Source organism: Lichenostomus cassidix, chromosome 2 (assembly GCF_008360975.1).
Source record: "Lichenostomus cassidix isolate B80296 chromosome 2, HeHo_3.0, whole genome shotgun sequence".
Classification (NCBI taxonomy): Eukaryota; Metazoa; Chordata; class Aves; order Passeriformes; family Meliphagidae; genus Lichenostomus; species Lichenostomus cassidix.
In genome coordinates, this window is record NC_139482.1 from 146,729,401 (window position 1) to 146,749,518 (window position 20,118).

Consider the following 20,118-nt stretch of genomic DNA (forward strand, 5'->3'; position numbering starts at 1 on the left):
CAAAATGGTGCACTTACATCCTTCCCTGGTGGCCCCTCACGACCAGCAGGACCTGCCACACCTGGCTCCCCCTGCAATTCAGCAAAAAGGGAAGAGAGATCAGCTCAAGGTCAAATTCAGACCAGTATCACCACTACAAGTGTATGGGGTTTCTGCAAAATGTGACTGAGCTCTGTGAAAACTTTTTTAAAGCCAGCAAGAGCCTCGTTCATCTTATATGACACGCAGCTTATAAAAATAACTCAGAAACATCTCCTGTAAGTGATGCACAAGGCAGTGCTCTGCTTTCCAGCAGATTATTTGCCACTGCTACTGCAGGCACCAAAAACCACCAACACATTCATGATACAGAATCTATCATAATGAGGAAGAGATGAGAAACTCTAGCACTGGATTTTTCACATAAGCTGCAAGCAGAGAATTTTATTCCCCTGTGAAAAAGGCAGAATTAGGTGGAAGAACATTCAGTTTTGTATCCCCCCTTTTATACCAAGGAGCTCCAAACAGAGTGGAAAACACTTTTCATGCAGGACTTGAGGTTTGGGTTTTATGATCCACAGGCAACTAAGTCAAAGGGACATTTCTATTCACATTTCTCTTAGTTTGTACTTGAACTTGTTTTGCACTTCTTCAGCATTTTTGGAAGAGAGCCAATACTTGTCCAACAAGTGCAGTAGGGTTCCTCACCTTGTCAGTATTTTTGCCAGAAGGATGTGGTATGGAGGCATCCCTGAGGCTTCCTCACCAAGGACTATCTCAAAGGGAACATCAGAGGATTCAGCTCTAACAGCTGCCTCACCTTCCCCAGAATCAGAAGCTCAGCAGAGGGAATAAACACAGCTGCTGTCAATTTTGTGCCATAGATGTGGCCCATGGAATCATAGTTGAAAACAGCCACATGAAACACCGTCATCATTTTTACCTACTGTCTCAGAAAGGGCAACTTCACACAATTTTTCTCCAAAGGACTGTGCATGAGGTACCTGTTACTTACCCGGGGACCTGGGGGACCTGTATCTCCTCTCTGTCCTTTGAAACCCTACACAAGGGAATTAAATCAATAATTACCCATCACCAAGAAAACTCTAGCTTGAATGCTTATTTCATAACCTTTCCAGTTTTGCCAAAGGTTACTGGGGAGTGGTCAGCATGGAGCACTCATGTTCCAGGGAGTATTTAGGAAGAGCCACATCACAGGAAAAACTTTCCATAGCTCCTTAGGCCATGAAACCAAGGCTCTGGTCCGTGTATCCCTGGTGTGACCAGCCAATAGAATATTTAACCCTAAATTTTACTGTCCCCACTCTTTCAGAGGACATGCAACAGAACACAAGGACTACAGCTGTGACTTCTGGTAGAAGGGTGTCATAAGGTTCTGTGCTTTAACTTCTAGGTGAGGGATTTAATCTTCACCAAGTGTGAAAATTTCAGAAATGTCTGTGTTCTACTTTTGTTGCTTATTTAGGTATTTATTTAGTCACAATGCTATGACTGGTTATATGTTTGCATCAGTAAAGAACCTAATCTGCCCAAGAAATGTTTCCTGACTCGAGTACAGAAGACTGAGTGGATGGAATCCTTCAGAGCAGCACCTACCGGTAATCCCCTGGCTCCCTCCCGGCCTGGGAGCCCTTGTTCTCCAGGCTTTCCCTGTGGGAAACAATAATGCTCATGTTAGAGAGAGTCCCAGGTCTGTCTCTCTGCTGTTGAAAGCTTCCCACTCTTCTCCCTTAGACGTAACGTCACCGAGAACTGTCAAACCCAGGGTTTCTCCAGCAGTGCTGGAGTCTGAGTTTGCAAGGAGAGCAGCAGTGACAGACATTCCCAAACACACCTCGACCTGCACTGTCACCTGCACTCTGAGCTCCTGAGGTGTTTTACAGCTCTGGACTAGTGCATCTTTGCAGTGTCAGATGGGTAATGCCCAGAGCGGCACCTATACTTCATCAGCACATGCAAAATCAGCATTTGCACTTAGAAATTGGGTGGTTTGGTGCAAACACAAACTGCAGCTGCTGTGACAATCACTCATCTACTTAGCAGTTGTCCCAATGACTTGGAATTTGGCTCTTCTCAGAACCACTAAGTCCCATTTGACAACTCACTGAAAGAGGCTGGCAATGCCTGATACTTGAAGTACATTCTTCATGTAACAAACATAATTGCAAGAAATAACATTCACTGCCAAATTTATTAACTTTTCCTTTTAGCTGACAATGTCACGGCTCAGCTTTTTTCCCTCAGCAAATGCAAGTATAGACTAAGTAGAGACAATCAAATAGAAACCCTCTAATTCTGGACAACAGACCTGTTTCAGAGCAATGCAGAAAAAAACTTCTTTAAAGACACCCCCTCTAAACTTTTAATGCCCCATAAACTTCTATCAAAAGGATGGATCACTAGGTTTAATGGTACAAGACAACCTTCTTTCTCCTCGGTGTTTAAGGCAGCTGTAAAAGTGGAGTCACTAAGTTTTAGTGTATTTATGGTAGTTGTAAAAGTCAAAAAACTCAGTTTCTTTTCAAGATTGCTCGTGTGACATGCTTATAAATCGCTCAAGACAATGCAGTCCTTCTGGTGTTAAAAACAGATGTGCAAACAAAGCTCCTCATTCCCCCTAAGGAGTCCAGAGATAGGCAGCTCCGAAAACAACAACTGGATACAGCTTCTGATTGCCTGAGCAAAACAGTTTTAAATTACATTACCGGCTCCCCCAGAGATCCTGGTTTGCCATCCTTGCCATCACTACCAGCAATGCCCTGTTAAATGAAATGCAAAACAGGGTAAAAGGAATCAATAAATAAGATTGGTGGGGTTTTTGTCTCATCATGGCATGCTTATGTTTGCCTAAACCTCCAAAATCCTTCCTACTTCTATAGCTTTGTTGTAAATCTCTCCCTGCCACACCCCTGTAACAGCATAAAGTGTTTCTCTTTCCAATATGGTAATAGCTCCCTTTCCAGCAATCTTAAATCATGATTCCAAAACCAGCTCTTAAAAATCATCATAACGCCATTATCTTCATTCATGTAGGCTACCTTACAGTAGAATTTTCTCTGGCTCTATCCTTATGACAGAGAAAAAAGTCCCAAAAGGTTGTAATGATGCCGGATGATTTTTGCCTTTTTTGCTTTTATGTATTTGTAGCCTTCCCAGTACTTTTTCCTGCCCTTTTCAGTACTATTACATTTTATAGAAGAGCAGAGTCTATGCCCAAGGTACACTTGAACTTGAGTCAGTGCAAAGGAATAATTTTGACTGGATTCAGACAAAGTCAATATCCCAGTCTTGGAATCATTTTGCCTTTACACTGGAGTTGTAAGTTGATTTTTGTGTTCTGTATAAGAATTTTCCTTCCAGTGAGGAGACAGCAAGGAACAGACCTGATTCACATTGTTATTAACACTTTGCTTCAAAGTGATCAAATACATCATCCACACTGTCCTGGACCAAGGATGTTGCATCAGCATGACAGACACTGTTACAGACCACACATGGCTTTCAAAGCACCTCAGAAGTGTCACCTCTTTGTTTTACATACCTACGTGTGTGTGAATAACTTAATGCACTGAATTAGAGGAAGCTTAATCACACTCACTGGAAGTCCAGGTAGCCCAGGTGGGCCCTGTGGACCTGGAGGACCATCTTTGCCCTGAAAGAAAGAACAAATACTGTGGGTGAGGCAAGCTCCTCAGATGCTTCTAACAGATAAAGATTTATCACATGCAGAGTCTGACATGGGACAACTGTGAGAAGCTGGTCTTGTAGCCCATGTCACACAGTCTCTGAGGTTTCCTTGAACTCCTTCTAGTTTAGAATGGATGGCTCTCTTTTCACATAAAAAATTCAGTATAATGTATGAGTTCTTACAAATTGGTAGGGTTTTTTCTGAAGCTTAATTATATTTAATATTTCATCCTTAACTTCCTGGATGAAGTCTCCAGCCTGGAAGCAGCTATATATTTTATACCTTTTAAATGAGTATGAAGTGCTTTTAAATGACAAGAAGTGCCTCGCTGACTGTCCCAAGAATTCCCCTTATTCCACAGGACTGGACAATGTCATCCCAGGTCTTTCACAGTGTCACAACCTTATCTTCCATCAGAAATGGAATTTCAGCCAGCCAGTTCATCTTGTCTCTGGCCTCTCTGGTGAGAGTGCTCACTCATTTCATGACAGCAAACAGGAGGACCATCACTGCTCACTTATGAAGAAGTTCAGGTTGTGAAATGGATCTGCAAAATGCACCTTGTCCTTTAGGAAACCTTGCTCTAGAAATTAATCACAGAACTACACAGTCTTAAACTGCTCCAACTCAACAGTGTGTATTCTTCTGGGAAGGTTCATTTTAAACTTTTCAAGCTGAAGTTGGCATCAATTAGTTTACCTGTCTCTCCTAGGGTTTTTTGATGCATTACCATAAAGCAGCATCTGAAAACCCTTCAAATGAAACAGCAGTGGCAAAATTCTTCATGGGTTTCTCAAAGGTTATACCTGTACTGGTATTTTTGGTGGTGCCAGGAAATGATGTCAGGCCCCAGCATCTCAGCAGTCTGTGCTGGGACATCCTTCAACAGGCTGCTGGTTATATTTTGATAAACCCCACATAGACTTCAGATATTAGCCTTAGGTCATGAAGCATCTTAATATATTTAGTAATCATGTTCTGAAGACTAAGAGATAGCAAGGACAGAGAGAGAAGAGCTGCAAAACCCTCCACAGAGGTCCTATGGACTGGATTATCCTCCGGCAAATTTGGAGTCTCATTTAGTGAGTAAAAAAAAAAGCCAAACCAAGAACAGAGTAATCTGTGGTTACTGTGGAGGTTCTACTTGCAGGTGTAGAGTTGATGCAGGCTGACTATTTTGAGGAGCTTTCAAAGGACATTACATGGGTGCCAGCTCAGCTTTAATTCACAGGCCTAAACATAGGTGAAGCCATGGGGAAGCACAGAGCTCAGAGCTTACTATGTCTCCTGGGTTTCCTGCTGGTCCTATTGGTCCTGGTGCCCCATCTGATCCCTAAACAAAGTAAAGCAGAAATAACGTGAATGATTAATGCATTTTGTATGTTTTTCAACACATTCCCTACCACAGCTGGCAACTCTGGAGCTTTCTTTAGTCACTCAGTTCAACATTCATTCCATTTCTTCATTCATCACTGAAAAGCACTGACGACCTCTGCACTCAATCAGCCTCCAAAGCCAGAAATAGTCAGATATTTGAGTTTGGTCTTGGCTCTTCCTTCTCAAAATAGGGGACAAATAGGAAAAAGCCAATCATGACAAAAATAGCTTTGAAGAACAGCAATTATGGGAGAACTGAAATTATGAAGCACACTCTGCGGCAGGCAAACTCCTGAAGCCACGAGTCAATGCAGACAGAGGGAAAAGTCAGCAAAAGCTGAAGTACAAAATTGTCTAGGGGACATCACATTTTGCTCTGTTTTGACAGGCTCAGTTTTACTTTGCACATTTCCTTTGGCTGTGAGTATGTTCAGAAGGTCTCATAGGACAATTTTAAGTGTTTTAATCCCACTGGTATAACTCTGTAGTTGTAGCAGTATTAGGTTAATAGAGACACAGCAAATGTGTTTGTTATTAACTTCTCCCACAATAATGCTCACAGGAGCTCAAATGACCCATGAAGCAAGTCTACATGTTGTCCCAGCAGCAAAGCATTCAGCATCCTTTAGGCACTGCTACCATCTGAATATGGAATTTTAATCTAACCCCCTTTTTCTGGTATGTCCTGACATTTAGTCAGGGCAATGTGAATTCAGGCTGTGCTGACCTCCAGAACAGATGAAGGTGGCCAACCCTGAGTACTGCAGAGCCAAACTGCACTGTAAGCAGCAATATGAGCAGTGATGACTCTGGGAAATGAAAGATGGTTCAGAGAGAAAAGTCCTTCACTCAGAAAAAATCCCCAAACTTGAAGGAGGTAAAGCAGAGATATCACCAGCGGGAGAACCAAGTGATTTCAACCCTCATTCTGCACTGTCACCCCTTTTTAAACACAAGGAAGCATAATTGCATTCATGGAGAAAGCAGAACTAAGAATGAGGAAGACTGTGATGAAGAAGGAGATGTGTAAAAGGCCTTTTAATTTAAAAGTAACTCACATGGCATGAAAATTGAAGAAAATCCAGTCTCATGCCACTGTGTAAAATTGAGAAGTAAAATGCTCTTAGATCTGCCAGTTCTAGACTAACAACTTATTCCACATACAGGAAAGCACCTATACATGTACTAAACAGTCCCTATGGAAGAGTTCTCATCATCATCTTTGTGTTGTGCAAAGAGAGCAACTGAAGCTTAGCAACAATTTACAGAATGAGTTGAAGCAATCAGTGGAAAGTGGCCAATGTATTAAATAGCAATTACCATGAGTGGGGACCTCTATCACACTCAGGGGATCATTAGGAACCCACTGGAAAGTGCAAATTCTATGCCCAAACAGATGGAAACGGTCTCTTCCACCACATGGAGATTGCAACACCCTTTATTAGCAAGAAAACAACAGGATCATCTTTACAAGAGAGGAACTTACAGGTGGACCAGGGTTTCCAGGAGCCCCTGAGAAGCCAGGCATTCCAGGGTGGCCCTGCAGAATGGAAACAGAGACTTTATTTATGCATTAGTCACATATCTACTTGTATAAAAGCTAACTGGTGATTATTGCAAGGCAACATCAAAATGAGTCAATTCACAAAGAGCTGGTTGTAAGGACACAAAGAACCATTGCTTTTTTAAATGAAACCTTGTTTTGCAAAGCATGTATTTCAAAAATAACAGTTAAACTTCAGGTATACCTTTTCCAATGTGTATTTTAGTCTATGCTAATGGAAGATGCGAGCAGATATTGTGGAATTCCAGAAGACAGGAGGTCAGTCGGGAAAGCAAACTTGTTTAGAATGTCCTACAAATGTCATTGTAGAGTTGCTGATTTGCACCTTAAACCAGTGACTCAGCCCTTGGCAAAATTAACTATGAAGTTTTCTCTATTTTAAATCATTCTCATCTTCCCTGTCGCATCTCAGTCCCTCCTAAAAGAGGTCCTCCTTACATTCATCATCTGAGACAAACAGAAACACTGTCTTTTTCAACCCAAAGGCACCTGAATTCCTGGATATCGTCTAGAGATTATCCAAGGAAATGAGTAAGGGTTAGGTGATGTAGAGGATTCAATGCATTCAATCTAGAGGAGAGGAAACAGATGGTACTGGGAGGTGTTTATTGGAGATGAGGATGGAAGTCTGTGGAGGATTTCTGTGGTTCTTCAGCATAACCCATTTGTGGTTTGTCAGTGATGAAGAGCTCCCATCTTCCTGCTCTGCCTTGGAGAAGGGAGTTCTTCTACAGGCATCATAGGAGTTACTGATGAAGGAACAATCACAGTGACAGCACTGCTGGAAAGCACACTCTTTTTTTACCTGGTCACCTTTTTCTCCTACTTCCCCAGTCATACCACGGTCTCCTTTAGCACCCTGGTAATAAAAAAAGAGCCATTGAAAGTGAATGAGATTCAGTGTTGTGACAGCTTTTTGACCTCTTTCATAAAACACTCGGACATTCAAGAATAAAACTCAAGAATCAGGACTGAGCCCTCCTTGCCCTCCTCTTAAATTCCTCTCTAGGCTTTTACTACCAGTGCTGGAGCCAGGAATATATGTGGAAAATGGCCTTTGAGCAGACCCAGCATAACTGAGTTTTAATGTTTTAGTCTCATAGGCATAAAGAGGAATTACACATCCTTAAAAAGCAGGCAGGTTGTTAGGAACTTCACTAAATCACACTTTGATAAGGAATTATCTGGCCCAACAAAGATGTCCACACCCTTTAGGGACAACAGCAATTAAGCCAGCATTTCTAAGGTGCAGTCAGAAAATTCATACCCAGAAAGTGCTCTCCTCTCTCTCTTTCTCTTTCTATTCTAGAGACACAGGACCAAGATAGTTAATTCAAATGTACATGTATGCATTACCAGTGAAAATTACAGAGGTGATGGTGAACAAAGTGTGAACAATGCACAGAACAATAATGAAATGCTGGCCACGGAAATAATACACTGGTTTACCACATGGGATCTAGGAGACAAGGGGGAGAAAGAGGGTTGCTATTTATTAATAAAAAGAGCCCTAATTTGTATGGTCAGAAGCAGTGAAGTTGCTCATGAAAAAGATCTGCAGTTCTACTGCTTTCTATTAGAGTGGGACATAATAGTTGGGATGGTTTTGTTGAGGACAATGCAGCAAAAGTGCAGAGCAATTTGGGTCTTCCACTGCAAGGATCCTCCTAATGTATGTAGAAAAGAGTCACAAAGACTGTCTTTGTGTTTGCTCCTTCCCAGGGGTCTTACAATACTATCTTTCTAAACTCTTTCTATTGAATTCAAGTTAGACTACTTATCAGTTACTTGATTTTTCTTTATGTACATGTACAGTTTGAAATTTTTCCTGTTATTCCACCTAAACTAATTCTTGCCATTTCACCTAAACCATTCTCGCTGCCTAAATCTCTTCTTTCTCATGACATATAAGAAAACAGCAGATGTGGTATGTCTCAGACTGCTTGGCATTTCTGCCAGTTATTGGCTTTATGGTTTACTAATTCTCTTGTAAATTCTATCCTGGAACATACTTTTCATTTCGATCAACTCGGTTTACTTTTGAGATTGTGCTGCTCTCCCCACCACACTTTTAATTGCAAGATATGAAATTAATTTGTGAAACTCTATTAGCTTGTCCTGCACTCTAACAAGTGCAAACACAGTGTTAAAATATGAGCTATTTTAGACAGTCACTAATGAAGGGATGTCTGGAGAAAACTGTGGCACATCATTAAATCACCTTATCTCTCCCTCCATTGATTTGTTTTGATTTATTTCACATTAGGCAGTTGTTAAGGTTTTAATTGTGGCTGAGCACTGGCACTGTGAGCAGACTGGTGACAGACCTCTTCATGGGAAATGGTTGAAATGTGACATTATTAAAATACTTCAGACAAGGGAAGTTTTATGTTGGCCTATGTCCCTAGACCATGAGGCAGGAACATATAGCTGAAACAAGGAATTCTTCCAATAACATGTTTCAGGAAATATCTGAAGTCTGTGGGTAAGAACACTGTGGCAGAGGGGGACTTTGGAGCCCAACAGCCCATTGAAGCCTTAATTTAAGTGGTTCCAGCATATAAGATTCAGAGCAGGCATGGTAGCTACTGCTGAGGCTTTAATTTCTTCCTCACCTAATTTGAGTTGAAACTTACTCTCAAATCTTTATCCATCATTAGAACACCAATGTAATGAAATTCAACCTCAAAAATCAGGCCCTTTAGATGTTTCCGGGTGTCTGTGAGTGAACAAAGACGCCATTAAAGTGAAACACTATTTAAGTGAAACAGTCCCTCATGCCATGGGCAGGAGCACCTTCCACTAAATCAGGTTGCTCAAAACCCCATACAACCTAGCCTTTAACATTTCCAGAGGTAGGGCATTCACAACTCTTTGGGCAACCTGTTCCCAAAATAATTAGTGTGACTAACCAGTCACAAATAAGTTTCCAGTAGACAACTGAAGAAAACCAACCAACCTTTGGGCCATCGAGCCCAGGTGGGCCTGGAGGACCTCTGGGACCAGCAATCCCCTGCAATGGAGAAGAGGTAAACATTAGTTTAGTTCACGGACTCCACAGGTCTCTGGAAAAGATTCATCAGGTTGTTGATGAAAAATAAATAAAACCAACCTATGTTATAAGAAACCATCATCCATATTAATAAAAAACCCCAAGATTATGGCAGATGCAAGGCATGGTCACTTTCCCAGCTCTCTTACCATTTTCCCATCCTGGCCATCTCTACCTGGTGGCCCCCGGACACCTTTATCACCTTTAAAACCTGGGATGCCTGGCAGTCCTGGTGGGCCAGGAGGACATTCACTGCACACATCCTGGGAGAGAACATGGAAAAACACATCAGCAAGAAGCTGCAGGCACTTAGCAGACCCTATAAGCATCCACTATGAGTGCAGCACTGTGGTGCTGGTATAATATATAAACCTTTGCCATTTTACCTCAGGACTGGGGTGAATTTGACTTAAAAGAACCACAATGAGGGCAGTGTGAAGCAGAGTGAGGTTCAACAGCTGAGCTCACACATGCTCCCATGGGAAGTTTCCTGTCAGTTCTAAGTCGCAATTGATCATTCATGATCAAGAAACCAAGGCAAAGCTCTTCTTATGGGGAGGTCAGGGAGACTAGCAAGAGTACCAAGAAAAAAATTCGTGTGAATCTACAAGACTACTAGAAAACTGTGTCTGCTCCAGTCTGAAAGAGCTGGCTAACTGCTTAGAGGGCAGATTTCTAGGGAAAAATCAGGTGTAGCACAATGTCAGAAAGGGTTCTGCAGGGGAAACTATTCAGCAGCCTGCATGGCCAAGGAGAACTCATCCAGTGGAGTTTGTGGACATCAAGTGAATGTCACATTGTCCTGGCCAAATTTTATCAGGGAGAATCACAACCTCCCTCCTTCCAAACTGCTTTGAAACATGGTCTCAAGTCTTTACATTTCAGCTATTGTCAGGAAATTGAATCCATGTATGACATTTCCATTTCAAAGGCAGACTCCCTTCAAAAAGGGGAGGCAATCCTGCCCCTAAGAGAAATTAGCACAAAACAGATTATCTGGTTGAGAGTCAGGAGTTCCTGTTAGGACACCCAACTCTGTCAAGGATCTGTTGCTAAACTGTGGGGTAAATTGTCTTTCTGAGTCTTGGTCCCTGCATCCACATTTATCTACTTACAATGTAACTGCTTGACAAACACCTACAACAGCAGAGCTCTAATTTCATCTGGGATTTCAAGGCATTGCTTTCTGTACCACTTGTGGAGTGAAAAAACACCAAGCAGAAAAAAAATGCACAAATGTGTTTAACCATAATACAAGCAAAGAAAGGAAATGAAAGAACACCAAAATGACATCCTGTACCCAAGAATGAGTCTCTTGCTCTTGTCCAGATCAAAAATCCCAAAGAATATGTTACAGTAAAGTCTCCAGAACAATATTGGGCTCCACAAAACAAAGGCAGCTCTTCAATGAAGAGTGATTTCACAGCAGCAATCTTAAAAGGGTCCTTTGGTTAATGTGGTTGGTAAAAGAAAGTAATTTTTTAGTTTCTTTTAATCAGTAAGAAAAGATTTCTTGCCAGGTCTCAAGACAGCTTAAAAACCTCACAACTCAGCCCATGTAAATCTGTAAAGATTTTCCAGTCAACACCTATCAAAGACTGACTAATTTCTCAGACAACTCTCTACATGGAGAGTAGAGGCAGACAGATTATCACTTTTGAAACACAGGTACTTCTGGAGTTAATTACCTGCATCCTTTTAGATTCACAATGCAAACTAAATTTGCACCCACACTTACCCAAATTTGCTCCAGTCACTGTTAAAAGTGTATGTAAAAAAATCCAGCCTTTTATTAAAATGGTTTCCATTTTCTGGTTTGGAAAATGCAACTTGATAATGTTTATTTCTCCTTGGGAACACATGCCTCAGAAAGAGCTGAGAAAGCCTCAGAGATGTTATAGAGAACTTTGTAGGTCATTTCACTGCTGGGGAAGGGTTTTTGATCTCCAGTGTGAGCTCATGTCCCAACACCAGTGCAAGTAGGAGACTGGCAAGTTTTGAGCTTTGAAAGAGTGTTTAAAGACACCTTTTGCCCTTGTAGTTCAGATATGTTCCCATCACAGAGCATTAGTCAAGTCTGAATCAAACAGACAGATAAACTCCTACCCTCATCAAAGGCTGATTACCTTTACTAGGAGATTTATGTCCTCTGGAGTGAGCAGGGGTGGTGAGCCCTGTGGAATAAGAAATTCATTATCCCAGGCAATTTTAAGAGGCATCAAGACATAAGATTTTTTCCTGAACGTGCTCATGGATTCTCAGTGTTTTCCCTCGTCTTGCTTAGGACTCACTGGATGAAACATGCACTTCCCACCTCCATTACCAATGCACTTCATCACACCCTAGGTGAGTTTTTGCTGAGGGGACTGCACTGTGGTGCTAAGGAAATGCCTTTAAATCTTTTGGCTTTTATTTACATGCAGAATATCCAGTTATTTTCATACTATTCCAAAGGCATCACAGAAAAGCCAGAAGCCCTTACTGGGGTAAAACCACTAAGATTTTCCCATTGCTCTGCTGGAAAAAGCAATAGTGGCAAAGCACCCAAGTGCACTTCTGAGGTGAAGTGTAGAGCAGAAACTGAGTTAAATGGAAGATGTAACACAGAAGTGAAGTTACATACAGGTTTTCCAGGAGGTCCTCTTTCCCCTGGATTTCCAGGTACACCCTACAGATCAAGAAGAAAAAAACATTGTGAAATTATCATACAATAACCCCCGGCTGCTCCTGCACTCTTCTGACTGCTCTGGACTAGCACACATTTTACTTTCTGCTGCTGAGCAGCACTGCTCCTTCCATGAGACAAACAGCAAACTCCTCCAAATATCTGCAAGTTTAACCTCCTCTCAATACCTTCTAAAGTTCATTTTCCTACTGTGTGACCTTGCTAAATTCATCTGAGTAACACAGAGACTGAAATTGCTTTAGCTTGTCTTCTGGTCATAGGAAATACTATGAACTGCAATAGTGTGAAGGATGAAGCTTTAAACCTCTGGAGGCACCTGTACATGCAAAATCAAGACCTTGCTTTGCACAAACCTTGCAAACAACTCCCTTGCACCTGAAATAGCAGTGTGCCTTTTTGTTTGTTTGTTTGTTTGTGGCAGTGTAGTGACATCAGTTTTCATGAGATGAAGGCAAAGAAATCACCAGCATTCTCAGAATTTTATGTCCAGAAAGTCAGGGTTTTTGGCAAAGGGACAACCTTGACCCCTCAGTGTGCATCTATCATGTGTCATTAATGAGGAATTAGTTTGTTAAAAACAAACAAAACAAAACCCATGCCTAAAGATTATTGTAAAATCTTTTCATAAAGTAATGCTCACTTGAGAAACCAAATCTTTTGAACATGACAGTTGGTTGCTGTCCAGATGGTGACAGAAATCTGCATTGTGAGGATGCTTGCAGTGGTGTTTTAAGATATTCAGTGAGATTTCCCCAAACCATTCTCTGCTGAATTCCTGTATCTACCTGGTCCATCACCCTGCATCATTACTCAGTCAAATGCATGTTCTTTTCATACTGAGAACCTTAAAGAGCATACTAAATTTATCATATATGAAAGCTGACCTACCTGATTATTTTTGTTTCTAAAGCTTTTACTAACCATCTAAAAGCCTCTTATCTGTATTGAGCTTTGTTGATTCTGGAACAGGTCCTACCTCGGGTTTTCTCTGGGATGGTTCCAGGTTTGCCACCCGTGATGTTCATATAATCATAGAATGGTTTGGGTTGGAAGGGGCCTTCAAGATTATCTGGTTCAAACCCTCCTGCCATGGGCAGGGACACCTTCCACTAGACCAGGTTTCTCAGAGCTCCATCCAACCTGGCCTTGAACACTTTCAGGGATGGGGCATCCAAAGCTTCTCTGAGCAACCTGTGCCAGTGTTTCACCAGCCTCACAGTAAAGAAGTTCTTCCATATATCTATTTAAACCTACTCTCTTCCAGTTTGAAGCCATTATCCCTTTTCCTGTCACTATATGCCCCTGTGTGGGGAGTAAAAGAATGAAAGTGGAAGATTTGGTGAGGAGGGAAAAATAGAGTCATTTTCCCTCATATCTTGCAGCTGGAGGATGCTAAGAATATTCAGTGTGGAAAATTTTACATGTTGTGTTTTCTTTAGGTTGTTTTCTGTCTTGAGAAGCAGAGGTTCTGTAGAAGATATCAGAATGCTGCAAAAAGCTTAAAAGGAATTCTTCATAGGCTTGGGCCTCCCTGCCAGGAGAAGGAGAGATAAGAAGCTTGGAGGTTATCCTGAGTGCTTTTTGCCCCTGCTAAGATGGAATAAGCTTAGCAGTGTGTTGTGTCCCTGTCACTGTTGAGCAGCTAGCAGAGTAAAGAACTCAGTTCTCAGTGGCAAGAAGGAAAGACCTTTATTGTTTTGATTTCATCATATATATAGAGTTTTCAAAGGTCACCCAGATTGGTCAGTCAGAAACCTCCCCCTAGGCCTGATTGGCCAGGCCTGCACTGTCCAGATCTTGGGACACTGTTTTTAATAACATCCAAACTTTATTTATAAAACACAAAAAGAATTCTCATGGGAAAGACCTGTGATAGCCACATGTCCCCATTCTGCCAGAGCAGTAATGGAATAAATCTACTCTTTACACTTAAGCTCTGGATTTTGGCTGTCTTGGTTACCTACATATATATTCAGTTCTCACACCCTGTCAAAAGTCCTTCTCCATCTTTCTTGAAGGCTCCCTTAAGGTACTGGAAGGTCACAAATAAGTCTTCCTGAAGCCTTCTCTTTTCCAGGCTGAACAATCCAAATTCTCTCTGCCTTTCCTTGTAAGAGTTGCTCTATCCCTTCAATTGCCTTGGTGACCTCCTCTGGACTCGTTCCAACAGCTCCATGTCCTTCCTCCACTGGGGACCCCAGAGTGGACACAGAACTGCAGGTGGGGTCTGACCAGAGCAGAGCAGAGGGGCAGAATCTCCTCCCTTGACCTGCTGGTCACACTGGTTTTGATACAGCCCAGGACTTGATTGGCTTTTTGGGCTGCATCAACATCTGGATGCTGATCAAGGTACAAGGAGTGGCTTTCAACCAGTCTAGACTCAGCTCCTAGCTACCTAAGAGACTCTTTGAGACTATCTAGTATTTCCATCTGGAAATTTCCTTTAAAAACTGGTCAAATGCTTAGCCAGGAAGGGGACTGGGTGTTCTTTCTGGTTAGTCCCAGGTTAGTCTGTTGTAACCAATCAGTTCATTGTATTATTTACAATGACAACCAGATGGGGCTGTGGGGATTAATGACTGGAGTGCACTGTGTGTCATGATACACCACTGTTGTAGCTGTAGGGCAAACTTGAATTTCATCCTTGAGTCCCACTTAGTACTTAAATCCTGTATGTCTCACTAGAGGAGAGAAAAATGGGAAATTATATTGATTATCTTTTTTTTGGCCACGTAAAATGCTTCCGGGAGAGCAACAACCCTTCAACTACCTTTACTTTCTAGGAGATGAAAATTAAATACAAATTGAAGTAGTACTGAAGTCCTTGGAGGAACTCATGTTTCCTGAGAAACCAAACCTTCTGCAGGTGAGAACAAAGAGAAGACAATGTCTGAAGAAGATGGTTAGCTTAAATTTTTCCCCTGATTCTGGGGAATTGAATAAATATAAGTAAATATTTTAGTCATTTATAGTTTTGCCTCTTCCACAGAACATCAAGGTGAATCCAGAGGACTGTGCAGTGTTCCCAAAGTCCCTTCCCTTTCACAGATGTAAATTGTCAGGTCATGCTTTTGGTATCCTCTCCACTGTGGTTCTCAGCCCCTTCTGCAATTGGGAAGAGGGATGGCTAAATAACAATTACACAGATCCTATATTCCCAGACCTACTTTGTTCAGGAAGACTCACACAGAACTTGCTTTAAAAAGTGTGATGCAAAGCAAAAATTTGAGCCATGAGAATAATCCTGGATCAGAAAGCAACACAGAAAAGACAGTTCAGAAATGTCTTTCATGCTGACTAGTAGCATAGCTATAAATATATGCCATAGGGCTTGCTGACAGCCTTCTGCTTTGGGATCTGAAATATGAACATGGCACTGGCAGTATAATTTGACTATTTAAAGATCTTTCAAAAAAAGAATATAGGAAAGACTTCTTAGTTACATGAAAAGACACACAAGAAGAGAGTGAATAAAATATAAATCCTTGGAAAGGATTAAACACAGCTATCATATCCACATGGTATCAGATCTTCTTGAGACAAAAAGGGATGGACATATTTTCTTGCATGCTGTATGATGTGGAGTTAGTGATGTCTCTAACCTGGTGGTAATGAGACAGGAAAAGAGATTAAGCTCTATGCCATGGCTGACAAACCAGAAAAAACCACTGAATCCCCAGGAAAAGTCAAAAATTGAAAGGTGCAAGACTGCAAACAGAGAATGCCCTTTGAAGAATGCTTCTGTGAGCCAAAATGAACAAACCAGATGTAGGATGATGGCACTTCAGCATGGTGCATTATCAGAGAACAGGCCAATGGAAGCAGAGTCAAAAGCAGAGGAAATATTGCTGGTCTGTAGAGGCCTGGAGTTAGAAAAGGCTGATAAAAAGGAATGAGCTGCAAATATAGAATCACTGAATATCCTGAGTTGTAAGGGACCCACAAAAATCAAATCCAGCTCCTGGTCTTGCACAGGACAATCTCAAGAATCACATCACGTGCCTGAGAGCATTGTCCAAACCCTCCTTGAACTCTGTCACTCTTGGTGCTGTGACCACTTGCCTGGACATCCTGTTCCAGTGTGGCCACTACCTGCATGAAGAACCTTTTCCTAATATCCAACCTAAACCTTCCCTGATGCAACTTCAGATTGCTCAGAGCAGAATGAAAATGCTAAAATGAAGAGATGGAAGTTAAAACTACATCTGACAAGTTAATAGGGGAGGAAATTGGAAAATGAGAAAGCCAGAAAATTCAGACAAAGGAAAATGAGTCTGACCAAAAAACTGCATGGCACTGAAAAGAAATGCTGTTAACTTGATGAGGGAAAATGCACAGATTCAAATAACAACCAGAGTTGGAAATTTCATAAAGTTTCAACTTTCGGGAGTGGCTGGCACCAAGTATTATATCCAATGAGCGTACAGCACTCCAGCACAGGGAAAAGATGTCAGCTATGAGGAGGTGTGATTCACAGTATCCAGAGCATCAGTCTGCAAAATCTGACACACATGAATGGTCTTTCAATAGGAACTGATGGAAACGGCACTGCTGATAATGCTGAAAAACAATATTTAGCTTAGTTGGTTGTCAAATGGTGCTAGTAACACAAAGGCTATGGGTTTGATCCCCTCATGGCCCATTCACTTCAGACATGGACTAGATGAACCTTGTGGGTCCCTTCCAACTCAGAATATTCTGTGATTCTGTAACTAAGAAGAAATTAAATGCTGGTGCAGTTTACAGGCAAAATCTATGGTGGGGAAAATGATGCTCAGGTAAGTGGTGCATGTGAAAAAACTCAACTTAAAGGAAGTCTCTAAGGAAACATAAGGTTACAAGGGAAGTGTGTAAGTCACACAGGCATATGGTGGGATAGCTTTATAACAAGACTGAAAATTAAACTTGAAATGCAATAGCCGAAATTATTATAAGTCACAGCAATAAAGAGACAATAGGAGATTTAATAAATGTACTCTGGTTTGGGGTTTAAGTACCCTAAAACAAGCACAAAGGCTCCTTGGAACTGTCCTTCCAACTGCATGGGAAAATCAACCTCAGAACAGAAAACCCTGCTCTTCAAATCCAGTGGCAGTAATGTATGCATTCACAAAGGCTCTGCAATTATGAAAGCAAACGCAGGGGAAAGATTAACTTCCTGGTAATGCTGGGACTTAGTTACCATAAATAATTAACCTAATTAAAAAGTGATTAATTCAGTGTTTATGTTAATTAAAATTATCATAATCAAAATACAGAAAGAGCCTATTAAACAGGTGCCCTCACTGCTAATAGTGGGATAAGAGAATGTCTCATTCAGATTGTTTCCTAATCTAGGGACACAAAATAGATGTGTTGAACAGAAATATTTTATCTCCCAGCAGACAGTCAGGGGAGAACAGCTGATTCCCAAAACATGTAGTGTGTAAGGGATATCTGGCCATGGACCTTTCTGAACTCAACAAGGGAAGATAAGGAAAAAGTCATAAATTAGAATGTTGAGGAAATAAACCTGACCAACAAAAAAGGATGTAGTGATGGGAAGCAAACTTGGACACTCACACTAATTGATGAAGGCATGTAGAAATACAAGGAGGCTTATTCCAGCAAGGTTACCTGATCCAGGGCCTTGTCAACTGGGAAATTAGGGGAAAAGAAGGCAAGCAGAAACTAAATTTGCCAAGACACTGACCCAAGAAGCAGCAAATCTTGTCACTCACACTAATTGATGGGCTATCAAGGAACCACAGACTGCACTTCCTGGGAGATCAACCTCAACCTTGCAAGTGATAAGATTGTAAGCTAGGGGACCATGAACTGGGAGGGCTGAGGGACTGATAGAGCTGGGGAGATGCATGAGGGGCTGTGTAGGGGGAAAGAGAGTAACACACACAGAGGGGTTGACAGAAAAGGGTTTAAAAGGGCTGGTCATGTGTAAAACAGAGGTAGTCAGTGCATTTGTTTGGCTGAGCCCTGCACCTAACCACCATGGTTTGTCCTGTCATCTTATAAACCTTTTCATAGAATCATGGAATGGTTTGGTTTGGAAGGGACCTTCAAGATCATCTCATTCCAACCCCCAGCTGGAGCCAGGACCTTCCTCTATCCCAGGTTGCTCCAAGCCCCATCCAACCTGGCCTTCGACACTTCCAGGGATGGGGCAGCCACAATATCTCTGTACATTCTGTTGCAGGGCTTCACTAGTGCACAGTGAAGAATTTCATCCTAATATTTAATCTAACCCTGTACCCACCAGACAGCAGGGACCTGGTGTGCAGCAGCTGGAGGAGACAGCACTGCATATAACATCATTTAAAATGTAGAAATACTTTTTTATAATTCTCAGACTAGGAGATTGGCCAACTCCTCTGACAGAAGGTACTTAAGGCTACACTATTTTAATGCTCAATACAGGAATACTGCCAGATTAAAATGTGATTTGGATTTTTTTCTTTCCAAAAGCAAGACAAAGTAATTTTTGTAAGTGACTGAGGTCCATAAAGCAGGCACAACATATAGTAGTTCTGTTCTGGAAAAAAATAGTCATATTATTGGGAAGAAAAAGACCCAAAAAAAGCACTTCTTGGGTTTTAAGAATTGGAGCTTTAGTTAATCAGAAAAAAAGGCAAATTTAAATACAATAAAATTATGTATATGGCAGAAGACAGCATGTCCCAGCTTTGTCGCAGAAGAAGAGAATTTGTAGGGATTTATGGACCTAAGTCACTTACAAAAATTACTTTCTCTTGCTATTGCAAAAATTACATTCTCAAGCTATTGCAAAAGAAGTATTGATTCTTCCACCTCCCCAAATGCAATTGTAAATCTGATTTGCATCATCAGGGAATGCAACTTATAGGAGGCACTTCCCCAAGCATCTGCTAAGTTTGCAATTGGAAAAAATAATGCAGAGAGTAATTTAATGTATGCAAATGTGGTTTAAAAGAATTCTTCTGTCTCAGAAAAAAACACGGAATACATTTGAAAGGCCAGAGCAAAGTACAAGACACTGAAGCAAGTCATTCAGGCAATTGACACTGCATGGCTTGGGAGCTGCACGCCAAATTCATATTAGCAATTCAAATTGGAGGTTTTCTATCCAATGATATCCTGTTTGAACACAGCAGATAACAAAAATGGACATAAAAAAAGAGGATACAGGAACTCTGCATTGGTATACATGAGTGCAGAACCAGAACAAAAAATTCCTTGTGCTAGTTAAATAAAGATAGAGATCAGGAAACTGCAAATGCACGAATTTGTCAAAATAGGTTATCCCTGCTGGCCCACCAAGGAATGTTGAAATGTGCCCTGTACCTCCATTTACACCTCCTGAAACACATGTAGAATGGCTTAACAGGTGATCAAACAATTCAGAAAGGTCCTAAGGTAAAAGACTTACTGAGTGCAATTAAAGCAGTGAGTGTAATGGAGAATGTGTTTTATAAGTAGCGTGAGGAATGGCTGTGTTTGGGTTAATTTTCTGCAGGGAAAAGAAAAATGTAAAGACCTTAGTGCTGCATCTCCAAGAGCTGACCAGCCAATGCTGATCTGAGCAGAGCCAGAAAGAGACTCCAAAAAGCTGGCTGTGACACTTTCCTCACACAGTACAGCTCTAATAAACCCATCTATCCTATCTCTTGTTCAAAACCTCTTAATTAAAAATCTCAAACATGTGCAGCAAAGTGTCAAGATCCAGGGACAGGCAGAAGGACACAATCAATCCCAAATCTCTGGCTGCTCAGGAACAC

At 41.4% G+C, this 20,118-nt stretch overlaps 1 protein-coding gene across 1 annotated transcript in view; it reads right to left on the reverse strand.

Annotated features, from left to right (window-relative positions):
- Window positions 1-20,118, reverse strand: part of COL22A1 (collagen type XXII alpha 1 chain) — a 221,667-nt gene that overhangs the window by 18,027 nt on the left and 183,522 nt on the right. The window contains exons 44-55 of the mRNA XM_085053637.1: window positions 12,305-12,349; window positions 11,808-11,855; window positions 9,831-9,944; window positions 9,589-9,642; window positions 7,435-7,488; window positions 6,552-6,605; window positions 4,968-5,021; window positions 3,599-3,652; window positions 2,706-2,759; window positions 1,597-1,650; window positions 995-1,039; window positions 18-71 (exon numbers count right to left, since the gene is read on the reverse strand). Coding sequence (XP_084909763.1) covers window positions 18-71; window positions 995-1,039; window positions 1,597-1,650; window positions 2,706-2,759; window positions 3,599-3,652; window positions 4,968-5,021; window positions 6,552-6,605; window positions 7,435-7,488; window positions 9,589-9,642; window positions 9,831-9,944; window positions 11,808-11,855; window positions 12,305-12,349 — 684 coding nt within the window. The remainder of the gene's footprint in view (window positions 1-17; window positions 72-994; window positions 1,040-1,596; window positions 1,651-2,705; window positions 2,760-3,598; window positions 3,653-4,967; window positions 5,022-6,551; window positions 6,606-7,434; window positions 7,489-9,588; window positions 9,643-9,830; window positions 9,945-11,807; window positions 11,856-12,304; window positions 12,350-20,118) is intronic.